We start from the raw sequence: 25,607 nt of genomic DNA on the forward strand, positions 1-25,607 counted from the left end.
TCCATCCGTCGTGCCGCCCCCCACCCCCAAATATTCAGTATGGAAAATTTCTGCCCAAATGGTTAAAGTTTGGCAGTTATAAGCAGTTGAAAAGACAGGGTCTTCTAACAGGAAATGTCAGGCAAGCTTCCACCCTACATGCTGCTATCTCACTGGGGAGCAGTAAGCTGTTGGCCAGACCTGGAGGTGTTTGGTTTCCAGAGGCCGTTCAGCTCACCTACCCTTAGTATGGGGTGAGCCACGTGCAGAGCTTTTCCTCTTTTTTCCCCCCATCATGTGGGTTGCCCCAGGACCACCACTTTAGTAGCACAATGGCCTTGAAGTGAACACGTAGCTTTTGTAGTAAAGTTCTTGAGAATCTGCAGCTCCCACATGTGACTGAGTACTAGGGGGGATTGGTTCACCTTCCATGAAACCACTGGAAACATTTCTTAGGCCTCATCAGCCTTCAAAGCTGGGGTGCTTTAGGACACTACCCTTTGTAAGGTCTTAGCCAGTAAGGCACTTTTCACCTTTCCTGATTTTTTTTTGTAGTGGTGAGAGTGAAGCTTGCTATGTGATAGGAGATACTTGGAAATCTTATGTTTGCATTATGTTTTTCCCTTCACAGGATGATCCCACAGGAGAGGGAGACTTGCCCTTTCAGCTCAGCTCTCAATCTTCCTCATCACATTCTCAACTTACAGTGGACTTACCTGTTCATATCCTTCAGGTACAGCACCTTAGAACTCTGATTTCGGTTGTCAAGTTAGATACAATGAAAACAATTTTGCACCGATGCTTTCGCTGTCCTGCACTACAGAAGTACTCTACTTTCAGACCAAAGTCTAATTTCACAGTCTCTAGCTCTTGACCACAAGAGGTTTGCCATTTTTTTTCCCCAAGTGCCCCCATTTTTTGTTTTGCCCCAAAGGGTAACATCAAGAAAGACGTTCCGTGACTGTTATGATAGGTGGCCAAGAAGAGAGGGGAAAACTGGGAGCCAGACTTTCAAAAGCGCTCTGCACTTATGGTTGTGGGGCTGGATTTTCAAAAAAACCTCTGCTCAGATTTAGGCACCCTAAATATGATGTGACCAGATCTTCAAAAGTACTCTGTACCCAGCCGCTTCTGTTAGTAATAGCGGGGCTGTTGCTTGCCAACTGCTCCTGAAAACATGACCACTTAATGGGTGCCTGAGTGGAAGCTCTGCTGGATGCTGAGTGTCAAATCCCTAAACAAGTACAGATTGAGCCGAAGTGATAGTTCCCAAAAGGAAAGTGAAGACATTTGTAGATCCTACTCTTCCATAGTGACTGGGATTCAAATAACTCCAGCAGCAACAGGGAGTGATATTTTTAAACAGACACAATCTAGTGGCAACTACCAGAAACATAAAACCCCTTTAACAACTTGGGCTACTACCAGAGAAATACCTTTAGTGGCAGCTGGGACATGGAAAATATCCCTGCACTAGTAAAAGTGTGCAAGAAAACCACTGAAGGGAAGGGAACTGTCTTTTACCCTGCGCTCTGAAAATCACCTTTGGATAGCAGCGTGGGTCTAAATTCATTCATTTTTTGGAATATCTCTTACCACTGTACTTCCACCAAATGCCACTTGCATCCCAAAAGCATCCTGTGCAAAGACAGCTGAAAACTGTCTTGCTACCTATTCAAGATACTCCTAATATCTACTATTCTAACAAGCTGTTTGTCTGTGAACATGGACAGCTCCATAACAGAGAACCAAGTGCTAACATCTTCGTGGAGAGAAATAGATCACTTTTTTTATGACATTTGTCAAGTTAATTGCAACATAGTATTTGAGCCAAATATTAATACCTTTTCCAGTAGAAAAAAAAGTGGTTTATATAGCTTCTTCCCAGAAGTATTCACATCTTGAACAACCCTATAATAAATTGGTGGGTTCAGAAGGGGAGTTGGGTTATTTCAAATTCTGAAGGGTTAACCTGAAGGGAAACAATATTTTTTAAATGGTCAATTATTTTGTTTCTTTTGTCAGCAACAGTCAGGATCCATCCCTACCCCATCAGCATTTTAATGAAATGCTGTTGGCAATCCAGCTAGATCAGTGTGCAACCCAAGAGTGGGACAACTTTAAATTTACTGTGAACAGTGCATTTGGCTTCTTTGCATAATCTTGAATTAAGTTAGAAGATAAAGAAATATTACAAAAAAGGGAATGTGTGTTACAAGCAATGAAAACATAATGGGGTGAAAGCTTTGTCTGAATTCCAAACTTTGTTTACTTTGTTTTGACAGGAACCACACAACTCCACAGAAGACGATGCAGGTTCTGATAACTCTCAGTTCACTGGAAGCACAATAAACTTACAGGACCTGGAATGATTGTTAGGAATATTAATTCGAAAACAGAATGGTGCAATCGTATCTCGACAAAGCAAATATAGCTGTATTCCAGTTTCTCAAAAAAAATATGAAAAGTAAGAGTACGTGACTATGATCACACACTTAGTGTCAGTTACCTGAAAAAAGAATTAAAAAAGAAAAGAATCAGCAAATCCTACTTAACATGCCTGTGTAAGAGATTCTTTCTGTCTTGTGGTCAAAGATGCTCGGGGCAGACTTGCTGAAATCCCATTGTAGAAAAGTGCCATAGCTATTAAACTTCTAACCAGGGTAATAGTTTTCCTGTTTTCACAAGAAAGCAAATATTTCACAGCTAATGAACAAATACAAACTTAAAATCTTTCATGTGACTTTTAAACTTTTCCTCCATTAGGAAAGGTCTCCTATGTGCCATGGGTGATAAGGAATTAAAAAAAAAAATCCTGAAATTTTTTTTCCCAAACTTGTTTCAGACATCTTATATGTTGACAGCAAGTTGTGATAAAATTATTTTACAAGGCAATGTAGGAAAGTAGTGTCCAGAAAGCAGGGAGAAGAAATGAATTAAAAGTCTCTTGGATAGCAAACTGTAGATTAAATATTAACTGTGAATGAGTTTTGATCCCTATGTTGAGCTTCCCCCTCTCATTCATCCTGAATGATATTTAGCTGAATTCTTCCAGCAAGAATTGAAAAAAGAAAGCTTTGTTAGAGAACTATACTCTCCATTAGCAATTAGCTAATGTTCCAACAGCATTTGACAAGTTAGATCTGTCTTAACATTTCCTATTTTGGTGGAATGTTTGACAGCCACTTAATTCACAGCACCTTTGTTATGTCTTTATAATACAAAAAGTGTTGCCAGGTTACTCATAACTAGCCACTATCGTTTAGTCTAGATTTTAATGAAGATCATTCTATCTAGTGACCATAGTGTCCAGCTGGCCTACTGATTATGCAGTTGTCAGAGTTTTTAGAGGGAGAGGGAAAGTATTGTTAACTAGGAAGAATTGCCTCATTTGAAAAATTGCAGTTTCTAGAAGAATAGGTATATGTACTGTACTAACTGAATTGCATAAGCCTGAATAAGCATAGGGTTGTGTAAATTCTCAGTGGAAAAAACAAAACACCTTTTGGTTATTAAATTTTAAGGTAGTAACTTAAATGTTTATGCTGATGTATTGAATGCCTATAAAATTATGTATAGGACTTTGATAAAGGGGTGTGTGTTTTTTTTATTCTCAATGAGTTGTGTGTATGCACGTATGTGTATATATTTTTTACAGAATAAGATGTCATGCAGAAGAACATTGCGATCTTCCTAATATTGCACATATTTATTTATTTAGTTATACTGTTGTTGAATTCACCTGAGGTTGTTTAGAAATGCTTTTACTTCCTGTGCCTTTTGAACTATGTATATGTCCGGATAAATACTTTTTTGTTTCTGAGACTTGAAAGAACTATACAGGCTATTTTCACTTCAAACTCTGATTTGCAGGCAGTATTTTATCCTCTGGTTGAACTAATGTTGTTTTTCTGTCTGTGGTGGCTAAACAATTTGAGCATTGGATATTCCTATGCTCGTGCCCAAGGGATCTCTAGCCTGCCTCAAGTGAGGTCTCCAAGCCAGAGTGAGTCAGTGAGGAGATTTCACCCACTTGTTGTGGGGACTGCTGTTTTGTTTGATCATGGAGTCCAATGTGGAAAGATTAAAGGGGCTTATGAGTCATCTGCAGGAGCACAGCACTGTTGAACAGACTACTGGGTCTTGCTTTAGAGCAGTCGCTAATGCTGTCCCTGGAAGCTGTCACCCTGAATGCCAAACTCCTCTGATCCTCATGGAACCATACCAGTTGTTCTTAAGAAAATGGCAAAGAAACATGATTTCTTTTTATGGGACTTAAAACTCCATCTGTTTCTACTTCTGAAAATGTACCTCACTTGGCTTTGTATATGAATGTAAATTGCTAACTGCTTGGGGCCGAGACTCAGGTTAATCGGCTTGAAGTCCGTTGCTGGCAATGGACATCTGAAGAACTGCTGGTGCAAAAGGATTAATAAAGCTTTTTTTATGGTCACTTTGGCATTGGGTTTGTTCTTGATGTGAGTAATCTTTTTGTTGTTGCAAAGATATATGCTATTGGCTTTAAAAGTAATGCTGAACAGCTTTTCATCTGCAGTGCTTGTGCTTTCATCTTGAATCTTGTATGTTCAATAGTCAGGGTGGAGCCTGTACTGAAACTCCAACTCCTAGAAGGGTGTTTCCTTTTGCGTAGGCTTTGGGTTTGTGACAAACATCTGTTTGGAACCTAGCTTTATCTTGCTGTAAGTAAAGAGGTCATCCACCTGTGTAATGAATGTGATTTCCTAAGATTCCAGGGATATTACGACTGACTTCAATTCTATGAAGAACCTTGTTGCTGACAACTGGCCTAGAGGCAAAATGGGGGAGAGAGTTCCGTTTATTTTTCTAAGTAAACAGTCATTTAAAGCAATGCCAAAATAGCTCTTGACTCACACAATAGGCTCCAGTGAAACGAACTACTCTCCTGGGGAGCAGGGTTAGCAAGAGAAAATGGGAAATTTTGTTTAATTCATTGCAAAAATTGTATATAATTCTAAGAATCCCAAACTAAAACATTCCCCAGTCAGGTTGGTACAATGTCTTTGTATCTCATTGGTGCTGTCCTTAATTTACAGCCTTATTCGGGGTCTTAAGTAAAGTAATAGAGAGCTTCTTCGTTCTCTTGATCAATCAGTCCTTGATCCTCATCTTCTTTCTCTTTGATAGGCACTGGCTCGGAGCGGAACATCAGCTTTCTGCCAGTCTGCAATGAACCAAAATGCAATGGTGGTGAGAGAAGAATAGGTTGGGAGCAAATGCAGGTCACTACCAATGTTTATATTGCAAGCTTGTGCTAAATTTTTAGGACATGTTACGGTCCCTCTAGTGTTAAGTTTGTAGACAGAAGGTCCCATAAACCCCTCTGGAAAAACGAGAGTGGGTGTCTTAATTCTTTCAGTAAGACAGCTCCTGGTGGCCCAGGGCTGTCTGTGTATATGCTATTGCTGATTATCTAGTGGCTAGATTTGTACAAAGGCACAGCACTGCAGCCTCCACATTCAAAATATCTAGTCTAACTGAAATAGCTATCCCATCATGGTGATGCCATACTTCAAATGGTGAAAGAAATCGGTAGTGAGACATGTAGAGAATCTGTTTTCCACTGGTTGGACCACATTACTTGGACTCAGACTGCCTGTGGCTTATTCCCCACTCTGCCACTGATTTCCAGTTTGACCTTAGGCAAGTCACATTGGCACTCTGTAACAAGTTACTCATCTGTAACATGGACACAATCACTTGTTTGGTGTGCAGCTGCATTGAGAAGTTTATGGCTAGATTCTTCAGTGGTAACTCAAACTGAGGCCCGTGGAAGCTGTGGCTCCTTACCGCTTGCGAAGAGTGGGGGTAAGATTCTGTCCTATGCGTCTAAGGTGCAGCACAGAACTCAGCCCAGGAGGATAAGTGGGGCTAAGGTGCCTTTAGGCCACATTAGTGCCCCCTTGATCCTGGGCTACTCCAGGGATTAGAGTGGCTCCAGGTGTAACTAAGTCCTGGGGGCCTACTTAAGATATGGCAGCCTCCCAGAGCTGCCCAGAATCCAGTGTTGCATACTACAGCAGTGCAACCACATCCCTTCCAGTGCTTCTGAGGGGCCCTCAGAAGGGAGCCTGTGGCTCTCTTGTAGTTCTTGTTCAGGGGCTTCCATATGAAGACAGGGATACTAGGGTCCCTTTACGCTACTCTGGCCCACTTCTCCATTGTGAGGGGCTGCAGCAGGGGTGAGGATCTCGCTCCAGATCCTTAATGTCTGTGTGCACTGCGATTTTCCATTAAACAGTGCAGTATAAGTGCCAAGTATTATCAGGAATTGCTTAGGTTACCTTTTTCTTTATATCCGCTTGTGCTCTTTCCAGTGCCCGTTGCAACCTCTCCTCCTGCAACTGTCTCTGTTGTCTTACTTTTTCGTCCCTCATCCTTTCAGAGCAATTGAGCAAAATGGGAATTAAAATGATGGACTTTGCCCAGCAGGGTATTTTTTTGACCCCAATTTTCAATAAGAAAGGACAAATCCCCCAGAGGTGAATGTTTTGTGATACAGTGCCCACTCCATTTAGTACACGGGAATTCTGCAGTGCAAGTGAGACCATTCTAAAGTGCAACTGATTTCTCCCCCAACAGTCTCTTCTTCCCCTCCCCCCTCCAAAAAGACCTATTTCATTTCTCAGTGGAGACAAAGCAGCCGTGAACTGAACAGAGATCATGCTTCTATTTTGGGATCTGTCACTGACTTTCTGTGTGCATCACCTTCAGCAAGTTACTTGCCCTCTCTAAAATAGGGCTAATGGCATTTGTGGGGTAACGATACTTACCTGACACAGTGTGTCCTCACACCAGTGCAAAGTGAGTATAAAATGCTATCTGATCAGCCTGGTAGGGGTTTATACCCAGTTTGCCCTTGTGCAAATGACTACACAAAGTGGCAGGGCAATGGCGAATCTGATCCACTGTGCTCTGCATGAAAAGCACGGGGGGGTAACTGGTAATACAAAAATAATCTGCAATGACAGACTGTCCTGGCTGATTAAGTGCAGAGGGCTTCCTCTCTTGTATAGCCACTACAACTGAGAAGCCAGTGTGATTTCTCCCCCGCTCCTTCTCAAAATACTGCTCTAATGTTAAACCCTTTCAGTTAGGGTAACTTCATTTCCTGGCATTTTCTTTTTCTGCAATGGTGTGTTTTTTTTTTTGTGGTATGGTTTTTGTTTTTTGTTTTTGTGTGTGCTTTTAGTCTAAATAACGCTCATGAAGTGGCACAATGACCTTTTTGAATTCTGAGGAAGGAGATGGGGGGGAAGAAAGTTCATATGTTTGTTACTGAACTCTTTCTGACACTTCCAAGTTTCTTCCTGCAGCTCTGACCCAGACAGTGATCACACAGTCTGATCGCTGGCTCACTTCTTGGGATGTAAACGATCATCTCTATTCAGCTTCTCAAGTTGTCAATGAGAGTACATCTAATCTTAAGATCATAGATGCGGTGGGGAGGAGTATGGTATTTTCTACTAATGTGGGTTAGCACTTTGGGCCTTTGCAGAGGCAAAAAATTGAATTTAAAACATGCCAGTGTTGTTAAATTTCCCAAATACGGTACTGGAGAATAAGTTAGGATTTTCACACATGCCCTCCTATCTTTTAGCATACTATCTTAGCAAGAATGATCAGTATGAAAACATAGATTTAACTACAGCAAGAAGTTTTTTCTGCCTGATCAGTTTATATTTTGCTACTATTGTATCTCCTAATTTCTTATTAGAATTATGGGTAGTAATTAAGTATTGATAATGTGGGCTTTTTAATATACCTGCTATTTCTTCCTGATTAACTGACACACAGAAGCAATTCCACTGGCTTCTCTTTTTATCTTTTGGAGTTTGAGAAACGTTAAACATTGAAATGCTGGCGTGATCTCCGTGAAACGGGTTGCACCACAGCCAGAGCAGAACTTCCTCTTACCTCATCCTCCGTTCTTTTTCTTTGGCTTTCTCCGCCTGCTCTATCTTTGCTTGTGGGACTCTCTCCAGACACTCCAATAAGTCATCTAGTTGGTGTTCTATGACTGTTAGCATCTGCAGGGTTCCCAGGTTGGCCTCGTTTTCTCCAATGCAACGTCGATAGACCTCCGTCACCTTTTTGTTCAGACTCACCAACATTTTGTCCTGGAGACAAGGTAAGGGGATGGTCCTCAGCTGCTGTAAACTGTCACAGCTCCTGAGGACCTGCCCAGCGTAATCTGCTTAAACCCAGCCCAAAAATTGAAATTAACATTTCAATTCCCTCAATAGAATTCAGTGCCTCATTTCACGTTTTGATACTTTCAGCATCTAGTTCCGTTACAGGTAGATTTTTGTATAGGGAAAGGATGGGTGCTAAAACCTCACTGACATTCTGTACCTTGTGGGAGCACCCTGTAACCTCCATATTCCTCATTTATATACAATTGTGATCTTGCATATAAAGCATGCCATGTGAGGTATCGGGGGAAAGGTTATGATCTGCTGAAAGTCACTTCATCTAAATATATATAGTTAAGGCATATGAAGTTATGAGATTGTGTTGTATAGTTGTCACTAAAATACGCTGTGGGTTTGGGAAGAGCCCAGATACTAGCTCTCCAGAGGCAATGACAAGGGAGGTAACCAATGCCCAGACGGGTGTCAAATAACCCATCAACAGCCATTGTCCAGCAAGGGAGCTATAATTCAATGACTCATCTACATAAGGCCACATCAGGGGAACTGCTCAGCCTTGCCTGGGGACTCAGTAATGCTCACCACACATGCCTGGACTTGTATCCTCCAAGCACATGGGACTGAGGGTATAAAATAGAACACAGTGGCCACATGCTGAGCCTTTCTCCTCCCCACATCTATGCTGCAAGCAACAAGGACACTCAGAAGACTAAAGACTCCAGCAGAGAAGACTGGTCCAGGTTTAAGGGACAAACTTGCATATTAAAGACTGCAATAGCCAGTGGGGTGAGAAAAACTGCTTAATCTAGATATTGCCCAGTTTAATAGGGTTGAGAGTTTAGACTGCATGCTTATATTTTATTTTGGTAACTGACTTTTTGCCTATCACTTAAAATTTATCTTTTGTCATCAATACATTTGTTTTACTGTTTATCAGTGAGTTTGCCTGAAGTGTTTGGTAAGGATGCTTGCTCAGGCTTTGCAAAGGCTGGTGTATATCCACTTTCCATTGATGAAGTAGTGAACCAATTAATAAACTTGCACTGCTTGTCTTGAGAAGTGCAAGACTGTATTCCTGAGGTACAAGGCTGGGAGCAGGGGATTTGGCTGGTGCCTTTCTCTGTGTGATGCATGAGTGGTTCTGGGAGCATTCATGTGATCTAGCTGGGTGTGGGGCTCCACGTGCAGTTGTGCTGAGTGATAACAGTGCCTGGAGGGGTTTGCTACTTGGCACTAGCAAAGTATTTTGAGAGTCAGCCCAGGCTGGAGAGTTAAGAGGGCACAGCGGTCCCACAGTCCCAGGCTGCACCCCAGGGATCCCATCACATTCACCACTGGAAATCTGAAGTCCTCTGTTTGGTCACAGGCTAGAGTTATCATGAGAAGAAGCAGGACAGGCTACTCCTAGACATATCCCTGCCAATCTCTCACTTGCTTAGGGTCTTGCTCTCTGCACACACCTGCACATCTGCTTTATACTCTCCAAAGGAAAAGACTCGTGCCTTCAATTCCAGGTCTGCTGCTGTCTCCTCTTCTTTGATGATGGAGGCTTTGAGTGTGGTTGCAAGCTGCTTCAGCTGTTTTATCTCACGGTCCCTAATCCAGGAGAAAAGGGAGGCGTTTTTTAAAAGGATCTTTCTTGGACACAACTTTCTTCCGGTGTCTTTGCAAACAATGGCTATAACTCCTCCAACCATCAGGTGGAGCCTGAACTTTGTGACATCACTTTCCTCTGTAAGGAGACTGGCTGGTAAATGCATTCAGTTGAAATTCTATTTCCAAGAGCTAGAGAGGACTCCAGGTCTCTGGAATAGTATTTTCTGTGCATTGGGGGTAGGAGTTAATTAAATGGTGAAAAGTTTCAATATGTCAAAATAGAAAGATTCCTACTTAAAAAAAACAAGAGGCTAATACACATCTAAACCATAGGATTATTATTAGTCATGTCTATTGCAGTAGTGTCTAAGGGCCAGCCGAAAGGGGCACCCTATATCACTTGGCACCGAATAAACGCAGAGTAGTAGAGAGTCCCTGCCCTGAAGAGCTTACAATCTAAATATACAAGACAGACATAGGTGGAGGAATAAAATGCCCATGTGGCTTCCTGCAATTTAAAGACTTTACACTTGGATTGCCTGTTGACTTCCACTAGAGAGGATTCTCATTGGAATTATCATGGATAGTAGTTTATCCTGTTGCTGTAGTTTATTCCTGGCTGGAAGTCCTCTGTGCAATGCTGTACAGAACCTTTTGAGCCTTAAATAGTAGCAACACATGGCGAATGATCAGGAGTGAAACAAGGCTCACTTGCTCACCTTTCCTTTCCGGAGCCTACCACACCAATTCTGTGACCCCCTGTGAATAGGGGACCAAAAGACCAACTCAGAGCTAAAGTCAGCCCTCTGTGGCAGCACACAGACAGACCACTGCCCCAGTAGCACCCCCTCCAATCCTGTGGTGAAAAGGCAATGTGGTGAATGCAGTTCATCTGATTAACAAAGTGTAGGAGAGAGACTCCTCTTTCATCGTGTACGGCATGGCTTATACATTACTTTACCATGATCCTTAATGCTATGATCTGTGGCAGGGGAGACCCCAGGCATTCTAATGCTAGAATATATGCAGCCTCTTTCAGCCACTTACATTTTACTTCGCGTAGTGGTGAGAGTATGCCGGAGCTCATCCAAGGTTTCCTCAGTCTCCTGGGAATTCTGGATTAGGGACAGGTTCTGTTCTTCCAGCTCAGTGAAAATATGCAGCAGCTGCTGGGGATCAGTAAAATATAACTCCGGCTCCTGGGATGGGAAATACAGAATATGGGTGTGCATCCATCTCGCTTGGTGACTCTAATTTAGCAGTTTATTATATGAATGCTGAAGTTTGGTCTACACGTCATAATGTTAATATATAGTTATTACATAGCTTGTTACACGCAGATCAAGAAGTGTCATCTGTCCTAAAGAACTTAAATTCTAAATGAACAAAAACAAGACATGGGTCCATTGCTCAGGAGAGAGTGGGTGTGCGGATTAGTCATGGTGGAAAGATGGGAGAAAGAGTCCCTCGGCATGTTGAATTTTACAGAGGGCCTTGAAGGAGAGTGGTCTGGTTGGACGTGTGTAAGGGAAGTGCTCCAGCAATAAGGTTCAGCATAATAGAAGGAAGGCACAAAGTTGGGAATGAGACCAGATGATGGAAGGAGGAATTAAGGATTGGGAAGAGCATAGATGGAGATATATCAGCAGGAGCAGGCTTAATCTGAGGAGAGGGTTGAATTTGAAGCTGTAAGGGACCCAGTGCCAAAGATGGGATTTGAGGAATGGGGGGCGAAGTTGTTACTATGTAGGAGGATTGTTTTAGCAGCAGTGCTGGACTGATAGAGGCATGCATTTTTGGACCTGGCTCCTTGCTGTTTTGTTCGTATTGCGTGGGTTGGGTTGTACTTCCTAATGCCTGTGAGCAGCATTGCTCTAGAATTGCCTGAACAGCCAGGCAGCTTACAGACACCCCCCCTCCCCAAGCCATCAGTGCCATGGGTCAGTCAGCAAGATTTTACTGCCTTTCTACATGGCTTACTCTCTATTCACACCCCCACCCTAGGAGTTTACATGTCTCCTTCAGAGCCCCAAACAGGCCCTAGTTCCTCAGTCTGATGGGGAATTAAGGGGGGCTGTGGGCGCTACAGAGCTTGTGTTATAAGAAGGGAGTGCCTGTGACAAGACAGGGTCTCCTAGCATCTATATGCAGTTTGATTCTGATATCTGAAATCCCCTCACGGTTCTTCTCTCTGTTACAGGGCAGCCTGTTCCTTTAAGGGCAGGACCTGGCTCAGCCAGCTCAGTTCCAGGGCTCATCCCCTTTTAAGGTCCAGGAGTTGTAGTTCCCCAGCTGAATCACATGACTGGGAGGGGTCATGTGAGTGCAGGCTGAAAGTGGGACCTGCTATAAATGAGGCAGCCTTCAGACTGGGCTTGTCTCTGTCCATTGTTGCACTGATTTAATGGGAGGTGTGATTTTTTAAAATAAGTTTTATTAAACCGGTGCCACAGGTTCTGTGGCCACTCTTACTGTGCTTTAGTGTAGTCGATTGGGAACAGGTTTACCTTGAAATAAGCCACTCTGAAACCAGAGTAAAAGTCCATGCAAGGAGTAACTAAACCAATACATGTGTATGTATACAACCCCTCAGTAAGAGAGTGACCAAGCTGAGGCAAGACCTGAGCTGGTCCAAGGCAGTGGGTTGGAGAGACCTGGAAAGAGCAGCAGTTTGGCAGAGGAGGGAGAGGGCCTAGGAAGAGCGAAGCAGGATTGAGGGCAGATGCTGGTATAGGGTCCCAGGGATGGAACCCAGACTAGTGGAAGGGTCTGGGCTCCCCCACTGTGCCAGCTGGAGGTGATGTGGAAATGGCTGCAAACAGAGGACGGAAGCTGTGGCCCAGAGGAGGACCCCAGATAAGGTAAAATGTGGAAGGCTTCTGACCCCATATGGAGACTGGGTGAAAGATTCTGGGTCTCTTCATTTTGTCTGGTCTTTGTTTACCCCATAAAGGAAGGACTTTTTGCTTTGGCTGGAAGATCCACCTACTTAAATCACCAAAATGTTAAAGCACCCAAGGGCCTGAAGAGATGGGGAAATGAGATACCAAGCTGAGGTGAAACTGAGGCATGCATAGTTTGACATTGGACCAGGTAAGAAGCCACTATGTCCCAGTAAGAACCCATTATATTCCTCTCTCAACATTCCCTGTCTTCACCTCCCTGCAGTGAGGGTTTGGAAGGTCCTTTACTGCCCTTCACCCTCTTAATTATTGCTCCTAATGTCCGCAGGCATGAAGGTTAGGAAAGTAAAAGATTAAAGACAGCTGCTACCAATAGGCTGTTTGAAACCAGCCATAATTGGCCCTAGATGATGACTGAAGCAGAACAACAGTGAACATATTAACAATGCAGGGTTCCTTATACCAACGATAGCTGAAGTTGGAAAAGACTGCTGCAAGAGCCCAGGCCCTCCCTTTGCTCTTGGTTCCTATCACCTCCTGGGACCATATATCCTGGGCAGCTCGCTGCCCTCAAATGAAAAGAAAACCTCACTTGATTTTCTCCTGGGAGAGAGAAGGGGGGGTGGGGAGTGAAAATCGCACATGACAAATGCCAGTCACATCGTATAAAGCCTTCTGGATTGGCACTCAGATGCTGCGGTGAAGAGGGCAGTGAGAGAACCTGAACAGAAGTGAGCTGTAGCTCACGAAAGCTTACGCTGAAATAAATTTGTTAGTCTCTAAGGTGCCACAAGTCCTCCTTTTCTTTGAACAGAAGTAGTTGAATTTTAGATCAATTTTAGGATGAAGCCGGGCACGTTGTCAGCAAAAAGGTAAGTACAGGGTAGCTGCAGCCACTAAGAAGCCCTCTGGGGCAAAATACTAAGGGGTTGATAGGATTTGGTATCCTACGTCTAAAAAGGCAGCTGTTAATGGTGCACATTTGGTCTGCTGCTGGCTCCCCAGGCACTTTCATGTCTTTACTTTCCACACAGCATTTCATTTTATTCTTAAAGAGGGAGGGAAACGTCTCATTTAATCAGCTGAGGTTCGTCTGGGCTCTGTGCAACCCGACTGCGGTGTAACATCCTTTAAGCAAAGGGAGTGATATACTTCTCTGTACAGATGTACTGCTTGCAACAAGTCTGGGCAGCGAATATCATATTTGGCATCAAAACATAACAGTTTAAAAGTACCTCTTCATTCAGCAACCGTCAACGTTTTTAGGACCTAAATTTCATGCAGATGCTGTGTTCTAAGTTAGAATGAATGGGTGATGGGACAGATTTTTTTTTTAAAAGGTGGAGGCTTACATACACTGATACAAGTGTGCAGTGGGGGGCAGTTACTACAACTGCAGGCACAAAAGGCCATTTAGATGGCTGAATAGTCACTTGTGCAATACTCAGTTCCCATATGTAACTGTGGCTATTGCAGCTTTGAATATGTTGGCTTTCAATAGACATTTAAAGCCAAGAGCAGGCTTTTGGTTTTTGATCCGTGCCTGTTTTAATGATGATGGGGATTATGAAAAGATGAGGTTTTAAAAATCTAATATTCACCATTTATGCTGCAAATTTACTTTTCTGCATTTTACTCCGCTCTGTCATTGGTCTGTTTCATTTTTGTCTCCCATGAGCTAGCCTCCATGCAACCCCCAAAAAACAAGCTGCATTGTAAGTGGCCTGGGAGCAGATGTTGAAATTTAAGGAGACCAACCACCACCTCTATTTACAGTTGTTTAAAATATCTCTTTACAAAACTTCAATTTTGGACTTAAAAAAAATCACTTTATAATAACAAAAACCTTAAACACATAGTCTGACTGGTGGCAAACTGAGCTGATCCTGGGTCTGCTAAAGGCAAAGGAAATAAATGATTCCCTTGGTTTAGGTATTTATATTACACTCATCACTAAGGTATCCTAAAAGAAAATAAGCATCCAGCGTTGTTATCATTAGATATAGTAACTCCACAATTCAGCAACTAATGGTTGGAAGGTATGGGAAATCAGCAAAACAAGCCACAGATGGAATGAGAAGACAGGTATCATGTCTGAGTAGTTCAACATAAGGCTACTGACCTCATCCTCATCCTCGTTTTCAGAGAAGGTTGTACTCTCCTTCTCCTCCTCCATTGCTAGGGCTGCAATGCTCCTGAAAAGGTATTTCCAGTGACAGGCACTTACAGAATTGATTGCTTAAGCCATGTTAAAGGAGATCTTGTTAGCTAGCAGCCAGACTCCTAGTAAGTTAATAACTGCAAACCACCTCTGGTTGTAGCTGTAAATAGCTGGCAATTTACATTTCTTTTGCATGTTACCTATCTGATTTTAAATATTAACTCCCTGAATATTCGCAGGGCTGGGTTCTTTCTAGGCTATTTGTTTTATGGTATCCCCTAGGAACCCAAGACATGGACCAGGCCCCATTACACTAGCTGCTGTACAAACAGAACAAAAAGATGGTCCCTGCCCCAAAGAACTGCCAATATCAGCCTTTCTGGGTTCTGTTCAGCTGTTGCAGAGCCATTTCCACTGGTATTGTAACAACAGATAGTCCTGAACCAAAACCACTAATTCCGAACACCCTCAACCTTTAGGGGAGTCTGGGATCCAGCTTTGGATCCGAATTTGACAGCTGAGCCCTGCTCTCTATAATGGGTTGAATCAAGGGCTTGATCCAGTGGTCTGTGGAGCAGTGGTATGGAGTGGGTCTGCATGTATGCTCCATACAGGGTTGCAGCAGTGCTCCTAGGCAGAGGGGTTTCCACACAGCTGGAGCCACCTGCAGAGTGTACATCCCTGTTCCCTATACCCTGCACACAGGAGAGAAAGTGGGCAAGTTGAAGGCATGGCAGAGTAATATATTCCAAAGCAGGACCCCCGGGCCATTAATGAACAGTGCAGCAGTTTATTTCACTGCTCCAGCAAGGAATAAGCCCCAAGTGCATGATGAAGAGCAATAGGGTGAGAGACATTGGACTGATGCCAGCAGCAGACCCTACTCATCAGCCCTTGCTGCTGCTGCTCCATACACTCTCTTCCATGTCCTCTTCATGCCACAATGCGGCAGCTCCAAACCCCCTCTGCCCCAGATCACTCCTTTTGGGGAAGTTTACAAATGGATCCGGATCCAACAGATACCAACGGGTGCCACAGTATGCAATGGCAATTTGGTGAAGCGCCACACCTCTACCCAGAAGGAAGTTTTGTTGTGGGACAAGTGCCTTTTGCCCTAGAATACCACTGGGTGGCAGTCTGAGGAAACAAACACTTTAGCCAAGTGCTCAGCTGGTGTACATCTATTGAGATCAACGGGGCTATGCCAGTTTACAGCACTGAGAATCTGGCCCTCTGAGCACTTTGATTTGCTCTAATAAGAGAGCCAAACACATTAACTGGATGGTTTTCCTAAAAACACAGAAGGTAAATAATACTCACGCATACCTGTAGCTACTGTCATCTGATTGACCGCTCTCCTATATTTACATTGATCGCCTTCACCGGGTATCTCATACTTACTGTCGTCTTGCCGGCTGGAATTTAAAGCTTTGCTTTGAAGGGCTTTTGCTTGGCCTGAGGGATTCCCTTCTCTGCATGATTTGGCTTGGGGACCTCATATCAGGGCCTCCTGAAGAGAAATCAACAGTCTGACATCCTGTATAGCCGAGATAAGGCAACTTGCCACGTCTGGTCCGGGGTGTTGCATCCTGACCTGAACACAAGAGGAACAAATCCTTAGAAGGGAAGGCTGCACACAGTGAGGAATGGCAAGAAACTCTTCCTGGGAGAACTTACCCTTGGGCGTGATGGGAGAATGGGAGATTTTTTCTTCTTTCACTTCAGAGGGCATTTTCATTGCCTTTGTCTTCATCTGCTTTTTTTCATGCTCTTCCCGCCACTCCTTCGGAGAGAGCTGGTAGAGGAAGTTCTTGTACATCTTGTACTCCTTCAAAGTGTCTTCAAACCTGGATATCTCACTAGGATGGAGGAGCAAACGGGTTGCACTACATTTAATAGCAGTTAAAAGCACCATTCTGAAGAAATTCTATCCTGAAAGGCAGCTCTACTCTGACAGCGACTATGTCAAAATGGCACCGTCTTGCTCCACAGACCCGCTGCCTGTGTGCATTCCAAGTCTGAGCCACAGACTCAAGGCCAACAAGTTTTTAACTGCTGTTAGACCTGCACAGCTAAGAGGGAGCGAGCTAGCATCCATGTATTTCTTCTTGTGTATCCTCAACATAAGGGGTCACTCTGTTCTGACCCATTACCCCTGCACAGGGGGTCAGAGTACATTGATACAGGATGGGGAGCTCCAGAGGTGAAAGTAAGCCGGTACGGTGTACTGGGAAGAGCCGGTGTGCCACACCAGGACCGGCTTTCCCAGACAGCAATGTAAAGCCCTGGAGTAGTGGCGGCAGGGCTCCGGCAGAGATTTAAAGGGCCGGGGAGGTAGCGGCTGCCAGAGCCCCAAGCCCTTTAAATCTCCACCTAAGCCCTGCTGCCCAAGCCCCGGGGTAGCGGCGAGCCCTGGGGTAGCGGCGGCGGGGCTCTGGAGGGGATTTAAAGGGCCGGGGCGGTAGCGGCAGCTGGAGCCCTGGGGCCCTTTAAATCCCAGACAGAGCCCGGCCGCCGCTACCCCAGGGCTCGCTACCACAGCAGAGCCCCAGGCCCTTTAAAGCTCTGCCAGAGCCCAGAGCCCTGGGGTAGCGGTGGCAGCCGGAAGTCCCCAGGGCTCCTCAGTGATTTAAAGGGCCCTGGGCTCCACTGCAGGAGTAGCAGCTGGAGCCCTGGGCCCTTTAAATTGCCCCCAAACCCCGGGGTTCCCAGCCGCCTCTGCAGCTGGTAGCTTGGGGGTGATTTAAAGGGCCCGGGGCTTGCAGCCGCCACTACTGCAGCTAGGGCCCAGGGATTTAAGGCCACGCCTCTTCCGGTTGAGGCCACGCCCCCTGCTCAGGACTCCGGTGTACCAGTAAGTCCTTTAACTTACTTTCACCCCTGGGGAGCTTTCAACACACACTAGCCGAGGAGGAGGAGCTATGGAGAAGCCCTGCCTCTTGAAGCTAATGAGAAGAGGGGAGCTCTCCTCTGCTTTTAGTAGAAGAGCGGGTCTTCACTCCCCCAGTCCCACCTCACCCCTACTTTAACCACTGCTCCTCTGAGAGTCAGTGAAGGCACCTGTAATACACAGGTGTCCTCCAGGGCCTAATTTGGCCTGTGGCATCTTTAGCTGTAGTGGAGATGATGGATGAGATCGAAAGAATCCAGCTTGACTCTGAGAACCCAGCCTGGTTTGCAGGGCTGGCTTTGGCAAGTCGAGCAGATGTCATTCAAAAACCAGAGACAAAGCATGGAACCCCACAATGCCTTTTTTACAGAGCAGAAGCACACCTTCATGGCTTGCAGGAATCACGAGTAGACTATTTGAAATCCTGTAGCCAAAAAAAAAAAGTTAGGTTGGCACAGCACATGGTGAGGGATACCGCCTCTGTCACTTCTTCCACTGAATCCGTTCTGAAGCCACCACTCCAATTAGGTCCCTGTAAAGGCTCCCAGAGGAGATTGAGGGACACAATATAGAGCTGTCGGCTGAGAATCAATGCCAGCCCCCTACAATACAGAGCTCATAGGAGGATGAGGGCTGAAATGTCTTTCAGTTAGGAAAGATTTCCTGTTGCAGGCTTCCAGAAGAGGGGTTATAAACAAGATCAGGACTGGCTCCGTGGGCCAGTAAGAGTGCTGCCACATGAGAGAGTGGAAGATCTAATTCACATTCTGAGGTGCCAGGGTAGCTGGGCTGGGAGTGCCAAAGTAGCAAGCGTAGTCATGCAGGTTTGGGGGAAGGGAACCTTTATGGCCGAAAGATGGAGCAGTGTATTAATGAGCTGCATCCTGTCGTCCTTTGCTGGGCGTGAGAACTCTGAAGATGGAGAGAGTAATGAGTGGAGTGAGAAATTTGGTGTTTGGAGGACGCCCTAATCTCTACCTCAATGAGGAAACCAATAGCTTCATTCAAGTTTGAGATAGAGAAGACTTATTTCAGAGTAACAGCCGTGTTAGTCTGTATTTGCAAAAAGAAAAGGAGTACTTGTGGCACCTTAGAGACTAACCAATTTATTTGAGCATAAGCTTTCGTGAGCTACAGCTCACTTCATCGGATGACTTATTGGATCATCTTCCCTGTGCCAAGGTCAGGTTGTTCCGTACAGTGTATATTCCATGAAAAATACCATAATAATATCTTTTAAACCTCAGATCTAAGTGAGTCAATACTAGAGATGGGGACAGACCAAAACCTAGATATGGTCAGACCCAATCTTTTGGAAGTTTAAAATCCATTTCAAATGTCATTGCTCATACTCTGTCTAGCTATAACCTTTTCTAGCTATTATATCAAATCTATCTAGTTTCACAGACAGTGCAAGGCGTTCATCTACTATCCATCTACTCCAAGATTATGCAACAAGTAATGTAAATGGGAGAGCAGATTTTCCTTCTGTCTCTGGAGATGAAGGCTAAGTTTTCTGAAGATGAATGTACACAAAATTTGTACTGTATATACGATTACATGTATGTTGTGTAATGGGATGTCAATGGCCAATTCAGCAAATGCATGATCGTTTGTTTAAAAATACCCAATTTGCAGACATAATTGAAGTAATTGGGCGTGCACATTTTGGGGTGTGCATTCACACTTGGCCTGTTTTTTAAAAAAAATCAAGCTCCAAGAGTCTCCCAATCAACTGTGCAGGGCTTTGTGCAACGTTCTAACTCTGAGAATGGTCAGACAACGCCCTCCATAGAAGAACCTGCAATAAACAAAATCTCAGCTTGTGGTAGATCTAATATGGGGAAATCCCTTTTATATTCCTGACGTGGCCAGGTTCTGCTCTCAGCAATGTTGGGGTAAACCTGAAGTAGTGCTGTTGAAACAGCATCATGATAATTGAGCAACTGCCATGCAAACGTCTTGACACGCCAGTGAAGTCAAAAGAGTTAATCCAGATTTAAGCCAGCATCAATGAGCACAGTCCCAGTATTTTAAGGTAAAGCCAATGCCCACAGAGACAATCCCAAGTCTTCTCTAAAACCCTGTCCATGTTATGAGAGGGCACTATCGAAGTTTAATAAAAAAGCTTGATGACCAAGCTTTAGTGTTGTAATTTGAGAAGCTCAACCTTTCCTTTCTGTGTGTCATACTCCAAGGCTACAGAGTGAAATTCAACAGTGCCATAAACTGGTACATCAGTGGGGATGGCACCCACTTACACCAGGACTGAATTTGGCCCAGTTTTGATAATTCTCCCTGAGATTATGAGAACAACCTGACTGAGCACATGGATGGGGTAACCTGCCACCCACACAAACATTTAAGGCCCCTTTAAAGTTTTTTTATTTTTAGCCTGAGGAAGGGTGGCGCAATCGGCTCAATGTTATCGGATTGCATTACAATGTGATGACATTGCAACATGAAGTTGCATTGTTCCATTACACAGCTATTGTCTCATGACAGTTTGGCTTCAGATGACACTGACAGCACAAACTTTTAAAGGTGGCAGCCCTCAGGATGCAGCTCCTTAAGGTCTGTTAAAGGTTCAAGCTATTCAGTGACACTGTTCGCTGGGTGATCGTTACCTTTGAATGCTCATCATTTGTGCAGTAAGCTCCCGGATCTCGATTATTTTCTCTATCTTTGCTTTGGTTTCTTTTTCAGCACTAGGGAAGAATGCATAAAAATAAGATTGCAAATGTGCATAGAACCACAGTTGTAGTGGGGTGGGAGAGAAGTGTACAGAATAGAGGAAACAGATGGAGCGGCAGGAAATCTTTATTATATCTGAAAATGTACTCTGCCGACTCTCTGTTGTGAAACTGCTTTTGTGATACTCCTGGTCTACTGGATTGACATCAAACTCATGTCACCCAGCTCATTGGCAATATGAACAAACCAAGTCACCTTTGAGCCAAGACCAGAGCTGGGGTTAGGGGTGGGGGACGAGTGAATGGGGTTAAAAGAATTTCAGATCAAAAGGAATGTTCAAGTTTGCAATGAAGAGAGATGGCAAAAAAAACCATCTCCTTCCCCCATTTCCCATTGTAATTTTAAACTTTTTTTTAAAAAAAAATTCTACTATTTACTCACGTCTGAAACAAGGGGATTAGAACCAAGTGTTCCACCCAGACTTTGAGTTACCAGTGACACTATGGTAGATCCATGTAAGTAATTATTATGTTGCAGTACTGGACTCAGCAAACAGAGGATAACAGTAGTTGTTGAGACATGGAGGTACGGGCTAGCAATCAGAGCACATACCCAGGTATCCTGGCATGCTAGTATTCTTCTTACTAGCCAGTCCTGAAGGCCTGTGCTGCTACATCTATACTACCATTGTCACTTGTGCTAGCTAGATGAAAGCTATCCCGGGTAGGCCTACCTGTTCTACAATCACACCTTCACTTACAGATTCCCTTAGAGGTCCCTGAGGGCGGGACCTTTGCCTGGGGATTAGACTATAGTGGCATTGCTGCATTACAACCCTTATCAATGGGCAGGGTGGCTGCCCCATCGATTAAAGCAGCAAAAAAAGGGGCCCAGTCAGCAGCTGTTTGAGGAATCTCCCAGCAGCCCCACTGCAGGTGTCCACCCCCATGCAGGGCAGCAATAGAAACAACCTTCACAGGGTGGTGAATCCCCCTTTGGACTCAAACTTGGCTTAAGCCAATGATGTCGCTTGACTGGGCAGTGAGCCTGAATCAATCAATCTTAGAGCTCTGCAGGGAGAAGTCTGGGTCTGTGTGTAACCTCTAGTGTGGGTACCCAAACAGACGTGCCCAGAGACAGGGGCATGAACCTGCCGCCTTGCCACATGCAGAACTCCCAGTGATGCTCCTGGGAGCACTGTGTGTGCAGCAGAGACCCTGGCTGGGGAGCCCCTTCGTGTCCAGACATCCATGCCAAAGCGTCTACGCGTTGCCCCCACCACTTGCGTTACGTTTTCAGCGCCTGAGCAGAGTTTTTATCGTTCTCCTTCAGGAACTCGTCAAACATGGCGGCGTCCTTCTCCAGGTACTGTTCAGCCTTTTCCAGTTTTGCTTCCTCTTCTGCTGCTAAATTCTCCAGCTTCTGAATTTCATCTCTCTTTATTGCCACAGCGTACTGAAATCAACCCAAAAGGGCAACACGGTGACTCATGCTAGCTCCTCACTCCGCTTGTTCCTTCGAATTCTGGTTTAGCCTGGTTCTTTTCTGGCTGCTGCAAACATTGTTACATCAGCCACAAACATACACACGGCTTCACAGTGCACCTTCGCCCGGAGGATCTCAAAGCACTTTGACCCCCATGTGCTGATGGGTGGGCTGAGGCAGGGAGATGCTTAATGATTCACAGAGCAAGTCAGTGCTAAAGCTAAAAATAGAACTCAGGAGTCCTATAACCCCCTTCCCTGCTCTAATCACTAGATAATACCATTGATTTCAACTGAGTTATATTGGCATAAGATGGGAGTTGTATTTGTGAATCAGGTCCAATCTGTCCACACACTTACACTGTCATCATCACCGCAGTGTCCAAGCACATCACAGTCATTAATGACTTTATTCTCATAACAGCCTTGTGCAGGGGGGAAGTATTATCCTCATTTTACAGATGAGGAACTGCGGCAAAGGGACATTAAGCGATTTACATAAGATCACATAGTAAATCTGTGATAGAGCCAGATATCCTGAGTCCCTCTCCAGTGCCTTAACCACAATACGAACACACTCAGCTAACGAGGCCTGATTAGCACCTCCCTGCTCTAACCACAGGACATGCTGCATATGAAACAACACACAAGGAAGGAGCTTAAAATAGGTTTTACATAAATCACATTCGTAAACCAAAGCCAAATACCTGCAGCAGAAACATCTGTCGCTTCTTGTCTATGTATTCATGGAGCATCTCTTTTTCCACTTGCTGGTCTGAAAGCATGAGACAAAGTCGTGCAAGCTGGAGGTAGAACAAGTAGTCAAATGACCCGACAAAAGGAGGCGTCTATGCAAAATCGCATTTACTAGCGAGAGCTCATTGGAATGGGCATGGGCGTCTGCACTTGAGGCCTAAACGAGCAGGTACAGAATTAAGCCAGCTCACGCTGGGTGTCTTTGTCTGCTGGAGGAGGGAAAAAACAGGAAGTTGAATGGTAACAGAAAGTGAATTAACTTTGTCCTTGATTAGGAAAAGGAGAAAAAACTCAGGAGGCTTCTGGCACTTGGATGGAGTCACAGGGTTGAATCAGGATAATCTCTGAAGCTGAGAGAACTAGATAATTCATTGCTTTAAAAAGCAAAGTGCTGAACCTTTGTGGTTTTCAGTCTTTGTTATTCAGGTTTGTGCTCATCACTGCAGTTAGTGCCAAAGCAGAAAAAAATGGCTTGCAAAGCACGCAAAAACAAAGCAGAATTTTACTTGCAGAGGTAAAACCTTGTGCATGTATTTAGCAACAAGAAAGTACTAAGGATGCTGAGGTGGAGTTCCTGGACTGGTTCTCCAATCTGTTACACTGGTTTTATACTGATTTGAATGGAGTTACACCTGCATAAAACTGGTATAACAGAATGGAGTGTCAGGCCCCCATAAGGGCCAAATTAAGTCACATTGCATTAATGGCAAAACTCCTATTGACTTTCATGGGATCAGCATTTGGCCCTAAATGCAGACAAATATAACCTGCTGGATCATGGTGGAATGGAAATATCTCCATGACCCACAGCCTAACCTTGAGCCTTGGGAGCCCCAGACCAAGCTCTGTAATGACTCGCACCCCACGCAACACTATTGATGACAACTTTTTGCACAGGGTGTAAGATAAGGCAGAATTTGGTCCACTGTGTTGTAATAAATTTCTCTGTGTGCCACATATAAGTCCTTATGTACATACCTATAGTAGAGACCAGGTGCATGGATATTGGCCAGCTATGATAGACGACTGTGGTGCCTGCATGCTAGAGGAACTCAACTTAGTGATCTATGAGCTGCTTCTGAAGTGAACAAGAATATTTGCAACTCTCAACCCTTCTTTGCTTCTTTGTTACAGTCCCACAGAGAACCTGATGGGATGTTAAGTCTAGCAAGTTCTCTACCTTTGGTGACCGCTATCTTCCAAGAGATACTTTCTTGGAGAGCTTTCAGTCGCTTTGCTTCTGCTGCCAGTGCTCTGTCCTCTGCGTCCTCCTCCTTCTGGAGCTCCTTCTTGAACCCCGACTGCTTGGCATTCATCATAGTGGAATAGGTCATCTTCTCATGGACTTTCAAGGTCTTCTTTCGCTCACGTTCCTAGGGGGAGACTTCAGTTATGTAGACAAGTTCTCCTAGTCAAGTAGTCTGTCCAGTACACTCTTCAAATGACTCAAGAGATTATTTTATAATCTAACTGATCTCCCCACTAGTAAGCTTTTCTGATATTTAAATTGGCTCAATTTCATCCTATTACTCCTAGTGATACTGCCTTGGAGCCACCAAAATAATTGGTCTCATTCCTTGAAGCTGATACCCAGCAGTGTGTACACTGTTGCTACATCTCCTCCCCTGCTAGATTTTAAATGTATGTATTGAGTGCCTCGTGTTTCCCTTTGTGGGTTATTTCTGAGGGGGGGGGAACTGGCAGAGTCTCCTATCCATTCTTCTATTACAGGGCTACCATTTGTCCCCCTACTCAGCAGAAGAGGCTGATCTCGGGGAACTTCTCAAATGTAAGGGACATGCATACAGAGGACTCTTGCCTCCACAGTGCTGCCTGCCTCCTGCAGTCTCTTGAAAGCACAGACCCTACAAGGGTTGTACTACTATGGACTCCCCTGTGTCCTTCCCCATTTGTGGTTCTGGAGCCCTGAGGAAACCCCTCCAGGTCTGTGGGGAAGAAGGAAGCATACCACAGAGCCAGCTCTCCCCAACTTCCAGGCCTCACTAGTCTGCTCTCGGGGTTCCAATTCCCCTCCTCTTACGGACAGAAGCCTGCAGCCCTAAATTAATCTGTCAACCTTAGCATTCATTTAGCTTGTGGTCCAGCACAAAACCAGCATTAGTATATGGGCTCTCCAAGTCAAGGGATGAGTCTGATTAATTGTAAAACAGGAGATCTGTAAAACCCAAGGCTGCTACAGAAATAAGTAATCCCAGTAGCCTCAGGAGCCTCCCACAGGAATGGGAAATCCACCATTATATAGAAGGAAAGAAGCAAAAGAGCAATAAAAATAATCTTCAAATACCTGCCCAGATTCTCAGCTGCTGTTAATCAGCCTGGCTCCATTGACTTCAGTGGAGCTACTCTGATTTACACCAGCTGAGGATCTGGCCTGTAATGTTCTTTCATACAACAAGTTTTGTTAAGGCTGCCATCCCCTTTCGAATGCACTGCAAACATCTTAGCTTTTGCCTTAGTTGTTATACATACCACCTTAGCCCTTTCTCTTTCCTTGTCTCTCAGTAAGAAGATATCCATATCCGAAGGGATTTTAAATGGGTTTTTCCACATCGGAAACGCCTCATTATCTATGCACACAGCAAGAAACAGAACTCGATTAGCAGAATCTCAGTGTGGTGATAGCTAAAAAGGCCAATTTCAAAATATAAAATTCATGGGCAGTGTTTTAATCTGAGTTACCTCAGCACTATCCAACATATTTTAAAGGGACGCCGTCAATGTATAACCTGGTCCTTTTGCTAGGGGAGATGGGCATTTTAAGAGTAAACTGTTCCTGAAGTGGCAAATTCACAATGGGCCAAATACTGTGTTTTGTCCTGAGGTTTTACTGTCCTTACTAATTGTTTACAATGGACGTTTTGCCTTGAGTAAGGGCCTCAGGATTTGGCCATATTAAAGGAACTTCACTCTATCAGAGATCACTATTGATGG

The 25,607-nt window shown here is 44.4% G+C and overlaps 2 protein-coding genes across 6 annotated transcripts in view; one reads left to right on the forward strand and one right to left on the reverse strand.

The window, feature by feature from the left end:
- Nucleotides 1-4,432, forward strand: part of ZXDC (ZXD family zinc finger C) — a 22,622-nt gene extending 18,190 nt beyond the window's left edge. For all 4 annotated transcript variants that reach the window (XM_073351328.2, XM_073351327.2, XM_073351326.2 and 1 more), the window contains 2 exons: nt 611-712; nt 2,265-4,432. In XM_073351328.2, coding sequence (XP_073207429.2) covers nt 611-712; nt 2,265-2,351 — 189 coding nt within the window. In that variant the 3' untranslated portion in view covers nt 2,352-4,432. The remainder of the gene's footprint in view (nt 1-610; nt 713-2,264) is intronic.
- Nucleotides 4,242-25,607, reverse strand: part of CFAP100 (cilia and flagella associated protein 100) — a 26,535-nt gene continuing 5,169 nt past the window's right edge. Inside the window, exons 4-16 of one of the 2 annotated variants that reach the window (XM_073351329.1) lie at nt 25,146-25,243; nt 23,836-24,028; nt 22,607-22,674; nt 21,707-21,870; nt 20,349-20,429; nt 16,509-16,690; nt 16,233-16,425; nt 14,793-14,865; nt 10,815-10,966; nt 9,632-9,767; nt 7,936-8,138; nt 6,303-6,396; nt 4,242-5,182 (exon numbers count right to left, since the gene is read on the reverse strand). In XM_073351329.1, the coding sequence (XP_073207430.1) occupies nt 5,069-5,182; nt 6,303-6,396; nt 7,936-8,138; nt 9,632-9,767; nt 10,815-10,966; nt 14,793-14,865; nt 16,233-16,425; nt 16,509-16,690; nt 20,349-20,429; nt 21,707-21,870; nt 22,607-22,674; nt 23,836-24,028; nt 25,146-25,243 (1,751 nt within the window). In that variant the 3' untranslated portion in view covers nt 4,242-5,068. The remainder of the gene's footprint in view (nt 5,183-6,302; nt 6,397-7,935; nt 8,139-9,631; nt 9,768-10,814; nt 10,967-14,792; nt 14,866-16,232; nt 16,426-16,508; nt 16,691-20,348; nt 20,430-21,706; nt 21,871-22,606; nt 22,675-23,835; nt 24,029-25,145; nt 25,244-25,607) is intronic. The other variant, XM_073351331.2, reaches the window with a different exon arrangement.

The sequence above is a fragment of the Lepidochelys kempii genome, chromosome 7 (assembly GCF_965140285.1).
Source record: "Lepidochelys kempii isolate rLepKem1 chromosome 7, rLepKem1.hap1, whole genome shotgun sequence".
In the NCBI taxonomy this organism is placed as follows: domain Eukaryota; kingdom Metazoa; phylum Chordata; order Testudines; family Cheloniidae; genus Lepidochelys; species Lepidochelys kempii.